Genomic DNA, 21,945 nt, shown 5'->3' with positions numbered 1-21,945 from the left:
GACCTAAAACCATAAAAACCCTAGAAGAAAACCTAGGTAATACCATTCAGGACATAGGCATGGGCAAAGACTTCATGTCTAAAACACCAAAAGCAACGGCAGCAAAAGCCAAAATTGACAAATGGGATCTCATTAAACTAAAGAGCTTCTGCACAGCAAAAGAAACTACCATCAGAGTGAACAGGCAACCTACAGAATGGGAGAAAATTTTTGCAATCTACTCATCTGACAAAGGGCTAATAAAGAACTCAAACATATTTACAAGAAAAAAACAGCCCCATCAAAAAGTGGGCAAAGGATATGAACAGACATTTCTCAAAAGAGGACATTCATACAGCCAACAGACACATGAAAAAATGCTCATCATCACTGGCCATCAGAGAAATGCAAATCAAAACCACAATGAGATACCATCTCACACCAGTTAGAATGGCGATCATTCAAAAGTCAGGAAACAACAGGTGCTGGAGAGGATGTGGAGAAATAGGAACACTTTTACACTGTTGGTGGGATTGTAAACTAGTTCAACCATTATGGAAAACAGTATGGCGATTCCTCAAAGATCTAGAACTAGAAGTACCATATGACCCAGCCATCCCATTACTGGGTATATACCCAAAGGATTATAAATCATGCTGCTATAAAGACACATGCACACATATGTCTATTGCGGCACTATTCACAATAGCAAAGACTTGGAATCAACCCAAATGTCCATCAGTGACAGACTGGATTAAGAAAATGTGGCACATATACACCATGGAATACTATGCAGCCATCAAAAAGGATGAGTTTGTGTCCTTTGTAGGGACATGGGTGCAGCTGGAAACCATCATTCTTAGCAAACTATCACAAGAACAGAAAACCAAACACTGCATGTTCTCACTCATAGGTGGGAACTGAGCAATGAGGTCACTTGGACTCGGGAAGGGGAACATCACACTCCAGGGCCTATCATGGGGAGGGGGGAGGGATTGCATTGGGAGTTATACCTGATGTAAATGATGAGTTGATGGGTGCTGACGAGTTGATGGGTGCAGCACACCAACATGGCACAAGTATACATATGTAACAAACCTGCACATTATGCATATGTACCCTAGAACTTAAAGTATAATAATAATAAATAATAATAATAATAAATTGTTGCCCTAATGCCCTGCTCACTAAGTAGGCAACTTGTATCATTGGTGGGTTAAATTCAATGAAATAAGAAAATGCACAGTTATGGTTGGATTTAGCCCTAAGTTTTCATCATGCATTTAAAAGTCATGTTATTTACTGCACTTTGTTAAAATGGGTTCTGTCTCCAGAATGAAGTTAAATGTGATATTATTGATTACATCAAAGCCTGGCCTGGAAAGTGGATGCTATCAGAAGGAGGAGGACGGCCTTTTACCCCAGCATCACCTATTCATTTTGCTAGGGTCATGAAGGAAAAATATGAACACAAATATTTTTGAGATTTTAAAAAGTGACAAGGAAGAGAGCTTAGTGGAAACATAGGAAAACTTATTGTGAATAAAAAGAGTTTTGAAAATGATAAATCTTTGAAAATAATTGTATCATAATGTGAAGACCCCCAGGTTTCTTAAAGATGTTTGAAAATCAATAGGTAAATATATATGTGGGGAAAAAAAGAGAAGCCTAAAGATAATATTATAAATTGAATATCAAGGGTTTGTCAAGGTTAAAGTTGTACCAGACAAAGCTAAACTAGCAAAGTAAAGTATATTTGAGATTATTAAAGTAGGAGAATATTGAACTCAACTCTTGCAGGAATGTTTTTAAATACTGGAGTGACCTAGTGAAAAAATACTAGAGGACATTAAGTGGTGGGGTGAACAGTGGGATATGCCAAGCACATTGGATAATTCCTGAGTTTGCAAATTCTTTTCTCTATGATTAGGCCATCTGTGTTTGCCAATTAATGCCTATAGATGTCAGGTACCTATGCTCCTACAGAGACTGGGAGCTCAGAGCACTATTTCCTTCAATGTTAAAATTTCAAAGACCTGGTTCATATTTCCTTGAGAAAGATAATTCCTGGTTTGCAAAACTGGCAAGAGGTTGAGAGAAGATTTGCATACATTACAAAAGGGCAGAGAAAGAATTTACAATTGCAAGTGTTCTAAAATAAGTCCTTTAAGAAAAAAGAGGTCAGGGGCCTATAGTCAGGAAGAAACCTGCCTAATGCTTAATCAAGCTGAAGTGAATTTCAAGGCCTTCTTGGTTAGGTTCTAGTAAGCTAACAATCAGAAATGTATAAACACCAGTGCTTTTTTTCTTTTGCAGAAAAGCAATATATGTTCTGGTGTTTTAGGTTCACTTTTTCCCCTCATCCAACAAATATTTACTGTGAAACACTAAAATAACAGTGACTACACCAAGGACTTCAGATATAAAGATATTTGATAAGACAAACTCTCTGACCAGAAAGTTCTCATAGGTTAATGGAAGTAAAGGTGAGTAAACAGGGAATGAGAAAAAGTTTTAAAAGTGTTATGTCTGCAATGCTATGGGAGCAGAGAGGGCAGAACGCAACTCTATCTGGGGAATTTGAGAGAGTCAAAGTTCACAGAGAAAGAAAACCGAGTCCTCAAGGAAAACAGCGAGAGATGGGGACACCAGGCATGAAGAATAGTGTTTGCAAATGTCAGAGGAGTGAAAAAGCAGCATGTCAGTTCGTGGAAAAATGAAAGCTTTCTGCTGATAGAATGTACGGAAAACATGAGGCAATGACAGATTTTGATTTTCTTTGTTCTGGTAAGGAAGTTGGGTTTTAGCTAATATATATTGGAGAGACTATACTATTCAGACTGACATTTTAGAAATACACCCTTGGGATACAAGGTAAATGAGATACAACAGAATCCCAGGGAAAAGTGTGCAATGATTTGGAAGAGAAAATGGATTCGAGATTTTAAAAATCAGGCTCACTACCTGGATATGGCAGCAAAAATAATGCAGGGATTAAAATTGACTTGGTAACTTTCCGTTTAAAATGAAGCAATATGTAGCTTCATTTTGAGAAGGAGAGTGAAGAATGAGGCATAAGTCTCAATTCATGGGTCGTCTTCAGTAAGCTGAGGGTGATTGTGAACCTGCATACCTTATGATTGTTAGGGAGTTCAGGTAAGATGGTTATATGAAAATGTTTTCTAGAAAGGTCCATGCAAATATGAGACTCCATTTTTCCCCTCTTTAATTCTTTTATAAACTTTTATGGTTATCAACAAATATATAAAGACTATCACTATCAAAAGTCAATGTGAATTTTTAAGATAATTTCTGAAGAACACAAAGCGTATCAAAATCTCAGTAATAATTATCGGAGTTACTCTGGATTTTGTATAGATCTGGCAAGAGAAATCTCAAAATTACAATCGTAGGATCTCTCTAAATGTGCTTTTTAATCTTAGCTCTTTGTCTGGTGTCTCTCTGCTTCAGTTTCTCCTTTCTGCTTACCTGCTTTCAATTCCATTATGTTGATGAGTTTCAATTTTATAGGGGAGGTGCTTTGCACATAGCACTATTGTGACTGTTAAAATCAACCATAAAAGTTAAACATTTCTATGATTTTTTTAAAAAATCAGGATAATTCAAGATGCATTTAGAGAATAGGCAGAACATTGATATAGTTTGGCTGTGTCCCTACCCAAATCTCACCTTGAATTGTAATAATCCCCACATGTCAAGGGTGGGGCCAGGTGGAGATGATTAAATAATGGTGTCAGCCTTCCCCATACTGTTGTCATGGTAGTGAATATGTCTCATGAGATCTGGTAGTTTTTTCAACGGGAGTTCCCCTGCACAAGTTCTCTTGCCTGCCACCATGTAAGCCATGCCTTTCCTTCTCCTTTGCCTTCCACCATTATTGTGAGGCCTTTACAGTCATGTGGAACTGTGAGTCCATTAAACCTCTTTTTCTTTATAAATTACCCAGTCTTGGGTATGTCTTGATTAGCAGCATGAAATGGACTAATACAAATATGTGTATGCTTTGCATTAAAATACAGTTGATTATATGTTTAATGTATTAATTTTTGCATTCTTAGCTCAATTCCTAAACCATTGAAACATTGAAACTCTAAAAACCTTGATAAACCATGGTTTATCTTCTATGTTTTATTTAGGCTCTAACACAATAAATGCAATAAACTTTCAGTATATAGTTTTACCAACGAAAAAAAGGCTATCCACTGATCTCAATTCTAATTTTGTGTTTCTATGGTAGTCTTCATGAAATTTTATAGTAATTACGTCAAGCAGATGTTTTAGTCTCTTATCCTGATAATAAGAGACACAGTAGAATAAAAAGGAATAGTATGGGAGAGCTCATGAGAGTGTAGTGGCATTCATTAAAATAGAAAAAACAAGGGAACATATAGGGGGTGACTTTAAAATGTCAAAATCCATGTTTCAGTTTATTAGAATAGTAAGTTATGAAAACATTTTCTTAAAGTTACGTTTGTGAAGAAAGATAAATGGGGGAATACAAATATAAACATTTAACTCTCATTTTGAGTTTACAAAAATAAACCAGAGCATTTTCATTTTATATCTCAACCACTTTTGTAGGGTATTTCAAATAAGTTTAAACAGTATGTGCTTCAGTTAAGGCCTCAAAGTAAGGTGTAAATTGTAAAATGTAGACAATGGTTCATTTATTTAGTCTGTTTTATAAATTTTATGTATTTTGGCAGGTTTGGTTATAATGCCTAGACCTTTGTGGGTGAGAAAAACAAAGTTATATAAATGCAAAGTAATCCTTCCTTTGAAACCATTTATGTTTGTAAATGTATGCCAAAAAGATATTATATTTAATATTAATACACAAAGGCAAGCATGAGGAGGATTCTAAATGTTTATGACATCAATATCAAAATCTAGCTAAGAAATTGTCCTCAGAGAGACTAAAGAAGAAAAACAAGTTGCATTGGTTTGTACCTACACCAGTGATAGAAATACATAAACCACAGTAGTGATAATCAGATGTGTCTGTCCAGATTTAATGGGATGCACACTTGGATAATCAAAGTCTCAAATAGCTCTATGGTGGGGACATATGGTGGATGAATATGTCCTAACTGTGGGGCTGCTGATATGAAAAAGTGGAATTCCCATAGTGCGAAGCAGCAAAACTTCCATTTCTCTATATAGATGAGTATAAATTAACCTGATATTTAGGTATGTGCATGTTTAATATACTCCTATATATACTCTGAAGTAATGTTATGCAAAACAGTTCTTATCCAATCAAAATAAAGTATATCCGAAACAAAATTGAATGTGAGGAAAAGAGATGAAATTATTTTCTGCTACTCTTATAAGACCTTAAGAGTAGAGTAAGGTCTTATAAGTAAGATTCAATTAACCTTATAAGTAAGATAAAATTAACAGCCTAAAAAAGTGGCTGGAATTGACAAGTTATAAAGTTGCCTGTGATAGCCATTGACCCAACTTTTTATTTTATTTTATTTGCCTATAGTTTCCCAAATGACTTATGCCTGGAATGCTGAAGATTTAGCTTAAAAAGAGGACAGCTCCTAAGGGTTCCAATTAGCTGAGTTGATTAAAGCATTCATTGAAAGCAAAATCAAAAATGTAATGATTCCATATTCTCCTAGCTCAATTGCTGTTTGTTCAATGGCTGTGAGCCAAAACATGTCACACTGGACTCATCAACGATACATGTCTTTGTATATGAAGCACTGTGTGACTGGCACCATGTATCACTATGTTGACAAACAACTTGAGAGTACCTGTCTCTTGACTTCTTTGGAAGCAAAGGCTTATCTGTTATTCACTGTCTTAGCATCCTCAGTTCCCCACGAAGAAGAACCCCGACCTAGTTCTAAAGCAGATTGGAGTATTGGTCAGAACTCATTTCAAATCTATGTTACTTTAGTCAAACTTCTGTTATTTGAGAAAGGTAACTTAACTTTTTGAGTCTCAATTTCTTTTAAAGTAAACATAGTCATACCAATGTCAAAAGGTTATTGTGAGAATTAGCTGAGATGATGTATACAACATTCATACATTCTTATCATAGTGCCTGACAGAAGATGGGCATTCAGCAACTATTCATTGAATAAGTGTTTTCAGTCATGGATACTCTGTATAAAGAGATGTATAAAGAGAATCTGCACAGAGAAGCAAATGCCATTAGGTATGAAGTCCAGATGAATTCATTTTATATAGCTGCCTGTCAAGAGACAGTCTGGTTCTGATCAAACAGGAAGACAATAAGTGGAGAAAAATTCTAGAGCATTGTTTCTTAGATTTTATGTGCATAGAAATTACCTGGGGATCTTTTAAGAATGAAGATTGAGGCTGGGGTGCGGTGGCTCACGCCTGTAATCCCAACACTTTGGGAGGCCAAGGCAGGCGGATCATGAGGTCAGGAGTTCGAGAGCAGCCTGGCCATTGTGGTGAAACCCCATCTCTGCTAAAAATACAAAAATGAGCCGGGCCTGGTGGTGCGCACCTGTAGTCCCAGCTACACGGAAGGCTGAAGCAGGAGAATTGCTTAACCCCAGGAGGCGGACGTTGCAGTGAGCCGAGATCGCACCACTGCACTCCAGCCTGGGCGACAGAGTGAGACCCTGTCTCTTAAAAAAAAAAAATTAAGGTTGTGATTCAGTGGGTTGAATCTGAGAGGCTGCATTTCCAGCAAACTCCAGGGGAGGGATATGCTGGTGTCCGCTGAATACACTTTCGCAAGGCCCTAGAGTACTTGAATACATGGCAAGAAATACTGTACTTAGATCTCTATTTGTCTAGAACAACATTCTGTTTCCTACCACAACTTAAAATTTAAGTATTTATTTAACAAAAAATGATTTAGTGCTTCCTACATATCAGGCACTATTCTAGGTTCTAAGTATAAAGTAGCAAACGAGACAGATATGGATAACACCCTCATTTAGTCTAGTGGTAGTCAGATAATAAACATATTAACCAATTAATTAAAATAGGTTCTAGTGGTGATTAAAAGTCTAACGAAAATAAACTGAAGGGACTGGGAGAGTGTGTATGGTCAATGAAGTCTTCTCGAGGAAGGAGAAAATTGAACTGAAACCTGAATGTTGAGAAACAGGCTTCTGTGTAAGACCTGAAATTTTCATACAAAGTGAACAGAAAGTGCAAAACTACTGAAACAACAATGGGTTTGGCTTGCAGGAGGAAAGGGAAAAAAGTCATTATGGCTGGAAGCTTCAACCTAAATGTGAGACAGTGATCAGAGCAGTAAAAAGGGACAAGATCATACCTGGAAGAGGTGGGAATGGTGCATAAATCACTCTAAAACCATTAGGGAAATCTCAGATGTTGGATCTTAGATGTGTCTTAACAACTCCACAGAGGATTAAAGGTGATGGAAGGAATGATCCTACAGGAAAATACACCTGGCTAAGCAGAACAAGTGATTGAAAAAGAGCTAAAATAAGATATGGGACACAAACTGGGGAGAGGGGGGAAGCATAACTTTAAAAGAAAGGTCAAAACTGCAACCGGTTTACATGACAACAAACAAAAATGCATTACTTATGCCAGGCAAGCTTATCTAATGGCACCCTTGTAGCAAACTCTCCATTGCCACAGAACAAATAATATTTTTCTGGCCAGGCGCGGTGGCTCACACCTGTAATCCCAGCACTTTGGGAGGCGAGCGGATCACGAGGTCAGGAGATCGAGACCATCCTGGCTAACGCAGTGAAACCCCGTCTCTACTAAAAATACAAAAAATTAGCCAGGCATGGTGGTGGGCACCTGTAGTCCCAGCTACTCAGGAGGCTGAGGCAGGAGAATGGTGTGAACCCGGGAGACGGAGCTTGCAGTGAGACCAGATCGCACCACTGCACTCCAGCCTGAGAGACAGAGACTCCGTGTCAAAAAATAAATAAAAGAGAAAAAAATCTGAATAGAAAAGATTGGGTAACTACTAGAGGAGACATAAAAATATAACTTTTGTTAGCTATAGACTGTAGCCCCAAACTTTTCTTGCTTTCCACAGAATATTGGAAACAATAGTGAGAGACGGTAGATGGCACTATAAAAGACAGCAGTGAAGAAAATAAGATACAAGAAAGCACCCCTTGCACTAAGAAAAAGCCTAGTAGAAAAAAAGACTCATCATTATTATGTCAAGTGTGAGATATTAAATGCCTTATACCATAATGATTTTCATACTCTACCTACCTATATATCTACTATCTGTTTAGTACACTGTTTTATTGGGATACATGCCAAACCCCAATGCCAATAAAAACAAAATTTAAGAGCTCCCAGAGATTACAGTAGCTAAATAAGAATGAATAATATAATGTTTACTCAATTGTAATTTTAATGAGCCTCCTTACTTACTAGTGAGTAAGTCTAATGATTTAAGGCCTTGCAGTGTAGTGGCTATTAACACATAGGTGCATCCCAATTGACTTCTGATTTTGTCTCATGATTAAAGTGTCTGCAAGCTAGTAGCTATTAACATGTTAGAGCATTTCCAATTGACTCTGATTTTCTGTCTTGTTTTTAAAATATATGAATAAAGGAGCGTACATTAAAATGGTGCTGCTAACTCCCCAAGTGAGAAACAGGTTGGAATATTTTGTTCAGTAGCCAAAGAATGGCAAGGTGAGTCACCCTTTCTCACCTGAATGCCTAATGCGAGGCACACAATTTTTATATATTCATCCAGTATTGTGATTATATTCTGTGGCAAAATAGCAGGTTAATTTTTGTTTGATTGTGTATCATTTCATTCTGTTCTGTTCCATTGACCTCGTTAACCACCTATATTAATCATCTAAACCACAGAGTTCAGACATTTTCTCCTACCCTGTTTTTCTGTTGGTTGTTTTTGGCATTTATTAACAGCAACAATGTTTTGTTTCTCATTGGCCTTTTATGTATCTCATTTCACTCATTCAGCAAATACTAAATAAGTGTCAATTTTGGGGTGTCAAGGCAAAGTGAGGGGGTGGAGTGAGATGAGGCTAGGAAGAAAAACATAGCCAGGTCATTTGAGGTCTTATAAACTTTTGAAAATCTGGCCTTTATCTTAAGAGAAAAAGGAAACTAAGAAAAATATTAAGCACTGGAGTGACACCATATTGCTTTTGCCACTTGTTTTGTCTTGTTTCCCTCCCTCTCCAATTGGGATCACCTTAAACAGTGACTTTATACTGTTATCCCATCATTTACATTTCCTATTTCCAACTCACAATTTTTTATGAAAGAAAAAGGTTGCCAATTGTATGAAAATAACTACTCCGAGAGACATAAGAGAGTTTGTAAATAGATACCTATTAGTTGGTTCATAAAAACATATGATAGATGCTAGGGATAGAGTCACTATTTGTAAATCACAGCTCATCTCCAAAAAAGAAATAAATAGGAGACATGCTTTGTTGATGCTCGTCATTATAACTTAATAGTACAAGTATAAAAATGAGTACTTAATGGACAGGTATCTGTGACATAAGAATCCTCTCAGCAATGTGCTTGATCTACCCACGTATGCGCCTGTTAATGAAGCCTCATTTAGGGTTGTGAGTGTATATATGCTTGTTCCTGGTGTTCTATTAACATCTGGCTATAGTAGGCAATTCCTCTTTTGGCTTTGTTTTTTTTAAAAAGATAATGTAACTTATGTGGGTGCCTATCCAGTTTCAATTGCTCATTTTACATTGATTTAACAATAATAGCCGTTGATGGTCATGTCTTCCCCAGGAGAAGAAGTTGACAGACAGCTGTGCAGAGATGCCATCTTTCCCATCCCTGTGGCCTGCGATGCCCCATGCCCAAAAGACTGTGTGCTCAGCACATGGTCTACTTGGTCCTCCTGCTCACACACCTGCTCAGGGAAAACCACAGAAGGGAAGCAGATACGAGCACGATCCATTCTGGCCTATGCGGGTGAAGAAGGTGAGTCTCCAGCTTCAGACGCCATCTAGGTTCGTTTCAAAAGTTAGTGTGCATCTTTGTTGTGTAGCCTGGATAAGATGATATTCTATGAAAATCAACTGCCAGAAATCCAGCCATCCAAGATTTAATATCTGTTGATGTGTTGAGCAATTTGATTCTGTCCCCCAAAGTTAATCTTGAAAATGGATCTCTAACAAAGGAGGAAAGACTTAAAAGTGAACTCATTTTGCTTTTTCCCAGCCTCCCAGTCATTAGAGATCTTTGTAAGCCAAAGTGTTAAGCCTTTAAAACGGTCTGAAAATGGCTCCAAAAATTCCAGGTATTTCTTTGTTTTTTATGAATTTCAGAAGTCAGTTTTATCCTTTGAAATCAAATTCTACCTTCTCATAAATAAGTATATATGTCTAATAATAAAGTTTATTTAAAATCACCACAAGAATAGCTAGTGTTCAACTGAAAATTGCATGAGTTTTCAGTTTCTTTCAGTTTCTTGAACATAGGCTCTGAGATCCAGAAATCTCATATGTAAATTTTGTTCATTTTAAAAATATGTTGCTCCTAAATCACTTCACCCTATAGGGTGAATAAAGCATGTTTGTCACATTCAGACCTCACTTGCAAACTTTATTGCCAAGAAATACAAGGCTCTTGGTAATTGTCTCTCAAGATGATATCCAAATGCTAATTTGGCCTCTGTGTGACTGGGTGATATAATGTCATACTTAATCTTGTCATTCTGAAAAATAACACAGGAGTGAGAAAAGCATAAAAGTAAATCAAATTTGTTCACATTAAGGCATGTTCTTTAGCAAGAATATAAGTGTATGTCATTTAAACATTATCAAGCTAAATGACTCTGTTCACATTTTGCACTAATACGTAATTATTTGTAATATGCATAACATTTATGTTTTCCCCAAATTATCGATTTGCAGGGGAGTTTTGTGTTGCCTATGCCTTTTCCTATTTTTCTCTTTATGAAGTATTTTAGTGATAGAAACACAGTGTTCTTAGTCAAATTTGCTATCTGTGTGTGTAATAACTACATAAACATATAACTACCTTGGCTTTTGCACATGAGTGTTACATGAGTAAAACAAACATTTTACATGCAAAAAAGCCAACCAGTGTGAAGTTTTAGAATGTACTTTACAGTGTTCAAAAACTTTTTCCTACCATCTTAATATATACTTAACTCTTTGCTACAAAAAAGTGTATCTATTGAAAAATAGAACCTTTTACAAAGAAAATTATATTTCTTGTGTTGTCAAACAATGACTCTAACCTTGTGAAGATTGTAGGCAGACTTCAAACTCTATCAGCTCAGATTATGTCTTCGGCTTCATTAAAATTAGATCTGTGGTCACCCTGCTTCCTATAAATTCATTATATTCTGCAGACACTTGCTGTGTGACTATTAATGAGTGACTTTTCACCCCCGAGTCACATGGCAAGGATTTTGTCATGCTTGCAGAACTCACCAGATCATTATTCCTATAGACATGTTGCTTCACACTGAAAGGTCATGAAATATTTTAAAGGCAGAAATTTGTGATTGCTCTTTGATATGTATCATCCACTTAGTGTGAAAGGGTAGGGCTTTGATAGTTTTTAATTAAGTTTAGTGGTTGTGTTATAAATAAGCCATGCTGGAAAGTTATAGATGTTTATATAGTAAATCACAAGGGCATTAATTCAAAACATAACTGCATTTCCTATAGTTTTGTTTTAATTGACATGTAATAATTGTATATATTTATAGGGTGCAGTGTGATGTATCAATATATGGATAAATTTTGTAATCAAATCAGAGTAATTAGCATATCCATCACCTCAGACATTTATCGTTTCTTTTAGCAAGGGCATAGAGAATCCTCTCTTCTAGCTATTTTGAAATACATAATACATTATTGTAAAACATAATTTTAAATAGAAGCCATAAAAGAAATTCTGTCGGCCGGGCGCGGTGGCTCAAGCCTGTAATCCCAGCACTTTGGGAGGCCGAGGCGGGCGGATCACGAGGTCAGGAGATCGAGACCATCCTGGCTGACACGGTGAAACCCCGTCTCTACTAAAAAATACAAAAAACTAGCCGGGCGAGGTGGCGGGCGCCTGTAGTCCCAGCTACTGGGGAGGCTGAGGCAGGAGAATGGCGTGAACCCGGGAGGCAGAGCTTGCAGTGAGCCGAGATCCGGCCACTGCACTCCAGCCTGGGCAACAGAGCGAGACTCCGTCTCAAAAAAAAAAAAAAAAAAAAAGAAATTCTGTCAATGCTATTTGTCTCTGCTGCTATTTACCTCTGTTAATAACATTTATAAAAGCTGGCATAATTATATGAAATTTAGATTTCAAAGCCTATTTAGTACCTATTATTTGTTGGACACTGAAACATGTTTTATGAGAAATTTATGCTTCAAAGCCTATTTAGTACCTATTATTTGTTGGACACTGGAACACATTTTCTCTTACTCAAAATCTTTCCTGATTCTGAACTATTTTTAATGATTTAGGAACAGCATCTGCAGGAAATTTTAAAATATGTTTCCCTGCCACTTAGATAACCCTTTGTAATTCTACACAAAAGTATGTCTTTCTATTATTCCTCAAGAATTAGTGCTTTGTGTCATAAGTGTTCTTAAATTTCTGTGGATCAGATACTTGACTGTGACAACTTTAAAGGAAAGTGCCACATTTGAGAAATGATATATGGAGTGTTTAGACAAGAAATTATATGGTTTTCTAGGGAAATAATACATAGGACAAGTCCATGTGAAATGTAGTTCTGGATTTATGCAATAAATGCTCCAACCTATACTTTCATTTTCCTTAATCAGAATGCCACCATTAAGCAATACTGAAGGTTAGATAACTCCTTGTAATTAATAAGGATAGACTAGGTTGTGCTTCAGTAATGGACAACCCAGACATTCAGGAGCTTAAAAGAACAAAGTTTTATTTATTTCTTCCTCATGGAAATTTAGCTATAGTTTTCGGTAACTCTCCAGAGCAGTTTGTCCTTCATGAAATGTCACAACATTGCATCACCATATGAAGACCTGGTTCCACAATCTTCATGGGCCAGAGGAAGAAAATACTTGAAGAATCTGTCAATTTTAAGCATCCCCAATTAAATTCTCCCATCTAAGAGTGATTGTCATTTCTCATGTTTCATTGTTAATGTAAGTTGTATAACTATGCCTAACTTCAAGGAGAATGAGGGAAATATAATCCTATTATGTGCTAAAATGAGAGGAGTATTGGCTAGTACTCTTTTCCCTGATTCACTCAGTGTTCTTATTGTGTATCAGTGTGTATATATGTGTATATATGTGTGTGTGTGCATGTGTGTGTGTATATATATATATCCATAGATATACGATAAATAACTATTCTATATGGCCCCAATCCAGCAGATAAAACAGGGCTCTCCATTGTGAAAATGTTAGAATTCTTTTTGTCCCTCTTAAATGAATGACAGAATGATAGAATGGCACTTTCTCTTCCTCATACTGTACTTCTTTCCTTTCCTTTTTCTTTTCCTTTCCTTCACTTCCTTTTATTGCTAGGCTCTTTTTCTCCTTTCCTGAACAATTCTATCCAAAAAGCCATTTGGCAAAGCCAAGCAGCTGGGCATCTGTGTCAGCAGATGGGAGGTCTGCAGTGATCTAGAGTGGGCTGTCAGAGCCCAACTGGGTGAGGAGCAACCAAAGTGGGAAAAAGAGGTGACCTGGCATGCAGTTTCAGAGCCACTGAGCAGGGTGAAGGACAGGGGGCACATGGGTTGTATGAGAGGATAGAAGAGTGACTCGGCACTGGATGTCAGAGCATAGCAGGGTCAAGAGAGAATCCCAGAATCAAGGCGGCCAGCCCAGTGTGGGATGTCACAACCAGACACAGTTGAGGAGGGTTTCTGTCATGTGGGTGGCCTCATGTAGGATGTCAGATCATGAGCAGAGTGAGGAAGGTATCTTGTGGGTATAGCCATGGAGATGACAATGGGAGATGGAGTGTGGGGTGAGAGGGAATTGACAAAATAAGTACATGTATTTAACAGAATAAGAGTCAGGTTTTTTTATTGCTGGAGAAGAGAGTTGCAAATATGTTAAGAAAGAAAACTAGTACACTCTGTGGTACAGCATTGGAATTGGATGTTATTAATTTATTTGAATTCATGGTGTTCAATTTGTTAAATATAGACCAAACATCAATGTAAGTGTGCAAATATAAATACATATTATATACATATATACATATATTAGCCTCATTCACTGAAAAGACCTGAGAGCAGCAAGACCTCAACAGCAGTAAGTAGATGCAGCAGTCAGATCTTGATTTCTTATACTTTTCTCTAATAAAAGGAACAAGGGAACTTTGAGAAACGGCTGATTCCACAGCTGCGATAGAGAAGTACAAGATGGGCCAGGAGGATCTTGTGGTAGAAAGTAAAGAGAATGTCAAAAGGCCACAGAAGCCGAGTTGAATGTTCTCCCACTGACCACGTATGCAAACAATTTTAGTAACAAAATAATAATACTAACAGACCGTTAAATAGGAAACCATGGATCCACACTTTATATAAATAAATAAATGAATGAATTGAATCTCATTAAAAGCATTGTATTTACATAGTCTCAAATATTTCCCTAATAAAGTCTGACAGATACCCCCCTTAATCTAGTGACCAAAGTTAGCATTATCAATAATGAAGCAAACCGAAATCTTGTGTCCTCAGTGTGATATAATGAGAATATGGCATCACTTCAGTGATAACTCTGTCAAAGATGCATATATAGAATCTATTCATGAGGAAACATCAGATAAAATCTAATTGAAAGACATTGTACAAAATAATCTTTAATCTTCCAAAGTGTCTAAGCCATGAAAAGCAATGATTGAAAAACTGTTCTAGATTTAAGGAGACTAACGAAGTGTGACATCTAAATGTAATGCGTGATTCTGAACTGAATCATTTTGCCATAAAGGACATTTTGGGACAGCTGGCAAATTTGAATGGGGTCTGGGGATTCAATGGTAATAACTTATCTGTTTATATTCTGATTTTTGGATTTTGAATAATGAATTGCTTATGTGTAGGAGGATGCTCTTGATCATGGGAAGCACGCACTAACATACTTAGGGTGATGGACATCTTCTCATCTTTTTCCAAATGGTCCAGGAAAAGAAAATTATTTATATCATACTTTTAATTTCACTGTAATTTTGAAATTGGTTCGAAATTAAACATGAAAAGGAAACGAATTTGTATAATTTTTTTGAGGTAGAATCTCTCTGTTGCCCAGGCTGGAGTGCAGTGGCCCGATCTTGGCTCACTGCAACCTCCACCTCCCAGGCTCGAGCAATTCTCCTGCCTCAGCCTCCTGAGTAGCTGGGATTATAGGTGCACCACCATGCCTGGCTAATTTTTTGTATTTTAGTAGAGACTGGGTTTCACCATGCTACCCAGGGTGGCCTCAAACTCCTGAGCTCAAGCAATCCGCCCACCTTGGCCTCCCAAAGTTCTGGAATTACAGGCATGTGCCACCATTCCTGGCGCTTTCTATACCATCTTGAGTAACATTATATAACCTATTATCAATATACAAAATTTGTCATAAAATGCTAATTACTGAAATGTCATTTGGAAACCAAATCACAAGTACTGGCAACTGGTGATAGTTAATGTACTGGAGAAGGTAAAATTAGTTCTTTACACTTCAAAAAAAAAAGTGTGTGTGTGTGTGTGTGTGTGTGTATCTTCGAGAGGCTTGACTTCTGATTAAATAAAATTGGCAATTCACTTTTTAATATTCTTACCTTAACATGTAAATATTGTATAAACTTTAGGAGTTGTCTCAAAAAATGTTTTAAAGTTATGTTAGGAAATTCTAAAGGGAGGCAACCTTTTAATACTTAAGTCTGGCATATTTTTAATATAAATAGCAAGTTGAATTTGAACAAAAAATTAAAAATTAATGTTAGATTTTTAGCTTTCTCAATTTTTTGAACCTGTATTGTAGATCCTAACAAACTTCATGTAAAAAGGAAAAGGTTATCTTTTAAAATGTTTCCCACTGGGTATAACAATTTCTGTTAATTCTCATGATATAGTTATTCTTACAGAACAAAAAAAAAGGAAAGAATATTTATTTTTGTTAAGTTCAATATGACCTGATAGAACTTCATCAACCAAATAGTAATGTCTTTATACCTGTCTTATACAAGCAGAGAATAGATGCAGATTGAAATAAATTGTCATTTTTTCTCAAATAATTAATAGTCTTCAGAAGTCATATTTTACAATGCAGAACATTGAGAAGAGTATTTTTATTTAACTTGTTCAATTTTTATAGCTAAATGATTTTAACTGTAGTAACCAGGTAGTACCCATATTACCTAGAAAAATTTGAAGAACACCAGATTCATTGCATGTATGCGTATATATGTATACTCATAACTCTGATTTCTAAGTAAATACTAGCACTTCCCCATTCTCCCACCATTGACCTTGAAAAGAGAGTTCTGCTTCAATCTGTCACTATTTGACCGTCAAACAGGATTTATGCAGGCTGCACAGTAGACAGTCTTCTGCCTGTTTCTGCAAAGAAAAACTGGGGGATGGGGCTGTGCTACAGCAGAATCTCCTGAGGTACCCCACAGCTAATGCTGTTCCAATTCAGTACCCCCAAAGCATATCCTTGCCAATGCACTTTTCACCCAGCAGTGGTCTGCCGTCAAAGGAATTCAGGCTACAGTGGCAGGAAAAGTTAGAAGCACCTTAAAAGTATAATTTATAGTACTATGATAATAGTACTCTTCACACTAATAGCTTCTTTATAACATAAGCCTAGGCTACTTATTCTTGTTGCCAATTACTTTCTGATGTGAACTCTACACTCCAATTGACTATGTCAATATTGTTAATTCCCAAGGTCACACCTGCCTGTATACCTTTGCTTCTGTTCATTTATTTTTCTACTTAGATACTATAGTCTTTTCCTTCTTTCCCTTCCCAGAATTCTGCTTATTGAAATCCTACTCCTTCAAAACTTTTCTCAGTGCCTCTTTCAATCTGAGACATTTTTCAGACTCCGAAATGTAGTGAAATTGTACTCTTTGAATCCCAGTTATACTAAATACCCCACCATATAATTTTTTCTTTCCATCTAGAATTATCCTCATTTGTATGCTTGTCTTATCTCCCCTACTACTTTTCCCCGTTACATTATGAGATCCTTGAGTGTAGCAGGAACTATTTTTAACTCCTGTAGGTATCCCTTGAAGCATCTCACATAAATATTGCATGTATTTAATTATTGCTTTAAACAAGGTTCTTTTTAAAAAATTTATCATCTAAATTGTAAGGACATAAATGCCAGAACCAGAAACTTCATAGCTGTATTCAAATGCCTCCTAACAAAGCTTTTATGAACTTGATGTGGAGAGGAAAAGTCACTTTTTTATTTCTAAGAAGTTTCACATAATAGCTGGTATTTTTTATATAACCACAGGAGTTTATTTACATAGCAGAATTTTTTCAAAGCCTTATAACATTATTCCCTTTGATGGAATAATAGAAAATCTAAATAGTGGTATTAGTATAAACATATTTTTTGATGTAAGAGGATTTTTAAAATTATGACTAATTTTGTCATAAGTCACATTTTATAATTTCCCCAATACTATGGAAATATTCCCAGAAGCCTGGAATTACATCTTTCTGTAAATAATAGATAAATTCAATATTATACCTATCAACTTTTCTACCATAAAATTATCCCCCAAACAACATGATGCTGCTGCAATGACTAATTACTACAAACCATACTTTCAAAATTGCCATCTTCTTTTTATAATTAAGACCACATTGGGGCTTATTTGTGCAAGTATCCTGACATCAGACCAAAACTGCTGATGTATCTTTAATGTGCATTGGGGCAAGAAAATAAATAACCTTTATGTCTCTAAACTTAACCACTATCTCGCAGTTCCTTAACACTTTATACTGATGTTGTGAAAGTTTTTTTCTTATTTTATTTCAAAGCCAAACAGTCAATTCCAATGTCAAAAACAATTTGAAGTTTTAAGATCACATTTTAAACAGCATACTTAATAATCACGGAGAAAATAAGGTAAATCAAGAAGCATATTCTTTGTGCAAGATCAGTACTTTTACTATTAAATATAAAGACATTATTAAAATAATTATATAAAAATATACACATATATTATGTCTATAATTAGCTTGTCTGAGAGTTAAGATTGGATAAATCTAGCACTTTGAAGAATGGGTAATAGGAGAGCTTACTTATTCTCCCCAGCCCAGTTAGAATGTTTTAGGATTCATTTCTATTCAAATCCTAAACTCCTTTGTGGAGGCTTCCAGGGTCACAGAGCTGTGTGACAGAGGATAGGATATGAACTGTGGCAGAGTTTCCACCATCATGAAGCAGAGAACATTAATGAAATGCTGTTTAATGCAGGTTGTTCTGATGTTGAGTCTATGTTCAACACTGCATAAATGATTCTAAATTGCAGTTGAGTTAATGCAGGTTATTCTGATGTTGAGTCTATGTTCAACACTGCATAAATGATTCTAAATTGAATTTGGGTTCTCGCATAGACTTTCTACTGATTTATTTGCTGAATAAAGGGATGTCTTTAATCATAAGGGAAGTGATACTGGAAGATCAGCTCAGGCTGTGGCCCATGGCTTTATGTTTGATTTGTATCCAAATCTCACTTCTTGAGCCATCTTCCATGTTAGGATCACTCACTACTGAATTGCCTTTTCTTACTCATTTTTAACTTTTCGAAGCCTGCTTTTCTAAAATCTAAAGCCCACCTCTTATTATTTTCAACATTTCCTCTATTTCCTGTATTGCAAATATTTGTGAGGAGCACTCAGGGTTCCCACCATTCCACCAGTTCTTTTTTTTACAACCAGTTCTTTTATATTCTAAGATGAAGTCCAGAGGCTGCATAAGTTCCAACAGAACAAACTGTCAATAAAGTGAGCAGTAAATTCTTCTAACATCCTGCTTTTCACAACGTAAGAAGTTTTGTTTTCATAATTGTCATCAGAAATAGCACAGAGTCAACAAATTGGCGTCCATAAATTCCTCATTGCCACTATGGTCACATCATGTAAGCTGTTTGGGTTCATCTATTTAATGATTTTTAGCTCATAGAACAGTTGTGAATGTAAAATAAAATGCCACCTACAAAATACTTAAAATGGGGCCACCACATTTTTTAAAAGTCCAGAATAACTCTTATACCATATACTATTAATTACAAGATGCATCTGTTTTACCCTGTAACATCTCTGGAATAATTGCATCTCACATTGGAATCATTTTAAAACCTCTGTGGCCAAGCAACAGTTATGGCATAGTCATCACTGCTCGTACATGTGAACTTTGTTGTTATTCCTGGTGGAGCAATTCCATGATGCTTCTGCAAAAAAAAAAAAAAAAAAAAAAAAAAACTGCTAGGACCATTTGAGGAAAGAAAATAAATCCCAGTTGCTTGCTTAAAACCCTCATTGGCACCTTCTGGGGCAATTAAAAATGCTACAACATCAAAACTTAGAGATGCATATCAGCATCCTGGAAGACAATTCTGGAGACAAAAGGGGAGAACACTTTTTTAAGAAACTGTACATCGTTGGCACTTTTGACATCACAGAAGCTGATACTGAATAGGAGGAGAATACAGACTTCAGTGGGTGTGAATTAAAAATTGACTTGAAAGATTTGGATTCTGAATGTAAATAAGTTTTAGAAATACCTTTCCCTTTAATGTATGTAAAAGAACAATATTTAAAACTAACCCATAAAAAGCTATTTCAATAAGTATACAATATAAATTGAAGTAGATCAGAAAGAATTATATCATAGTTTAATTTGCAGCCATTTCTTTTTCTTTGGGACATGTAAAATGATGGTGTATTGCACAGTCAATACAACTTAGACTTGAAGAAATATGATATTGTTACTCAGTGACCTTCCCAGTAATGCTCTGGAGCATCATGAAGTATCATTCCATGTTAATATCCCTGTTTCTAATCACCCTAAAACCTAATACATTAAATTAAGCAGCATTTCAAAAACTGTAACTAAGACTTGCAACTTGGGTAATAACATTTGAAAATACACTTCATTTTCTCCATCCACAAAGTCTCAGTACCCATGTTTCTCCTGGTCAGCAATGACATGGGCCTTGTTTTATCTTATTTTCACTTTCTCTGGAGGGCAACAGCCTCTTTCTTTAAGGTCTTCCATAGACCCCTAAAGCAAGTATCATGTAACTACAGAGTTTATATTTTAAGCCAGATCATGCCAACTGAGATAAGATTAACACGTAATTGGCTTCCCTAGCAGTGCAGCTGTGTGCCAAATAAGTGGCAGATATTGTTCTTGTCAGCCATGTTAATTCCAAAGAACAGAGAATGGTAAGGTTCCTGTTGGCACTGTATCTAATCTGCTATCATTGTCCATTTTTTTAGGTGGAATTCGCTGTCCAAATAGCAGTGCTTTGCAAGAGGTACGAAGCTGTAACGAGCATCCTTGCACAGTATACCACTGGCAAACTGGTCCTTGGGGTCAGTGCATTGAGGACACCTCAGTATCGTCCTTCAACACAACTACAACTTGGAATGGGGAGGCCTCCTGCTCTGTGGGCATGCAAACAAGAAAAGTCATCTGTGTGCGAGTCAATGTGGGCCAAGTGGGACCCAAAAAGTAAGAGCTTTAGAATGACAACAGTAAATCATGTAGCCAACTATGCAGAGGATTGGCTCAGGCGTCACTAGCTCCATGAAATGGAACATTTTGATGCTTGTCATACCTATCCTCAAGAGAAAGATTTGTTTGTTTTGAAAGTCAGCCACTGATAAAGCTATAACAGCTTTGAGTTTTGTACTGGGGAACCATAAATTCTGTCGAAATCTTTCTATCTGGTACCTACTTTCTGTTTTATAGTAGCACTTTCTGCTTTTATTAAGCTAGTGAGGCAATGAAAGAAGTGCTTGCTGTAAGCCTGGCTGATCAATAATGACAGTGTACTAAGTCCTGGCAGTGTAGGTCATCCATGACCTCCTATATACCCCTAGGCTATGGAGGCTGTCCAATCTAGTTTAATTGGGTAGAAGCCTTGTATGATCTGCCTTTCATTTCCCCTAGACAACACTATATGAAAAATACCGAAGCATACTTACTATGTCTTTCAGTGGTTAGAGTAAAAACCATTTACTTCCAAGAGAGAGCCTTGGGATAGGATGAGTGTTATTATAGGTAGAAAAACTATCAGATTCTCAGGGTGCTTATGAGTACTGTAATAACAAGGCAAACACTTTGCTGGAGGGGAGAACAAGGAACCAGAGAGTTGGCATATTATATGTGCCTTGTGAGAAGTATAAAGAAAAACAATGGCATAACTGAGCTAATCAATTCATAGAGAAAATAAATCAACTCTAAAAAAAATTGAGGGGAAAAACCTCTATTTTTCAAAACTTAACATACTTTTTAAAAATTCAAATCGCCTTAGCCATGTGAGATAAGAAATGATAAATGAGTCAATTTTTAGCATGGGTTTAAAAGTGGCCTCATATTTTCTAAATACTCAGCCAAGTGGTTAAATATTGTGTGTAATCTTCAGCATGCTACCTAACTGTTATTCTGGCTAAGAGTTTTCGAAATCTATTGAAAGGATTTAATGAAAAATCTAATAGTAATCTAAGCACTCAATAAATGTTAGAAATTGGTTTTTTTCTTAAGAATTTCAGCTGCTCCTTAGTGTTCCAGGAAAATGGAAATAATGTCTCTGATGCATGAAAAACTCCAGGGAAACAAATATGAATCCCGTTATGAGATGTTTGTATCTGCCCAGGGTTCCAGACATTAGGGATATTTTGCCCCACAATTTTTGTTTATATTGCTTGAAATTAAGAAACACAAAAAACATGCCAATGAGATTTGAATAAATTGAAAGACTATTTCACATGTTTAATAGGTAGCC

The 21,945-nt window shown here is 36.3% G+C and overlaps 1 protein-coding gene across 1 annotated transcript in view; it reads left to right on the top strand.

The window, feature by feature from the left end:
* The window catches only part of LOC105475597 (thrombospondin type 1 domain containing 7A), a 501,118-nt gene that overhangs the window by 363,087 nt on the left and 116,086 nt on the right, over positions 1 to 21,945 (top strand). The window contains exons 7-8 of the mRNA XM_011730984.2: positions 9,733 to 9,927; positions 20,435 to 20,669. Of these exons, the coding sequence (XP_011729286.2) occupies positions 9,733 to 9,927; positions 20,435 to 20,669 (430 nt within the window). The remainder of the gene's footprint in view (positions 1 to 9,732; positions 9,928 to 20,434; positions 20,670 to 21,945) is intronic.

The sequence above is a fragment of the Macaca nemestrina genome, chromosome 4 (assembly GCF_043159975.1).
Source record: "Macaca nemestrina isolate mMacNem1 chromosome 4, mMacNem.hap1, whole genome shotgun sequence".
Classification (NCBI taxonomy): Eukaryota; Metazoa; Chordata; class Mammalia; order Primates; family Cercopithecidae; genus Macaca; species Macaca nemestrina.
The sequence above is the reverse complement of the archived record's forward strand: the minus strand, read 5'-3'. Positions and strand labels throughout refer to the sequence as shown.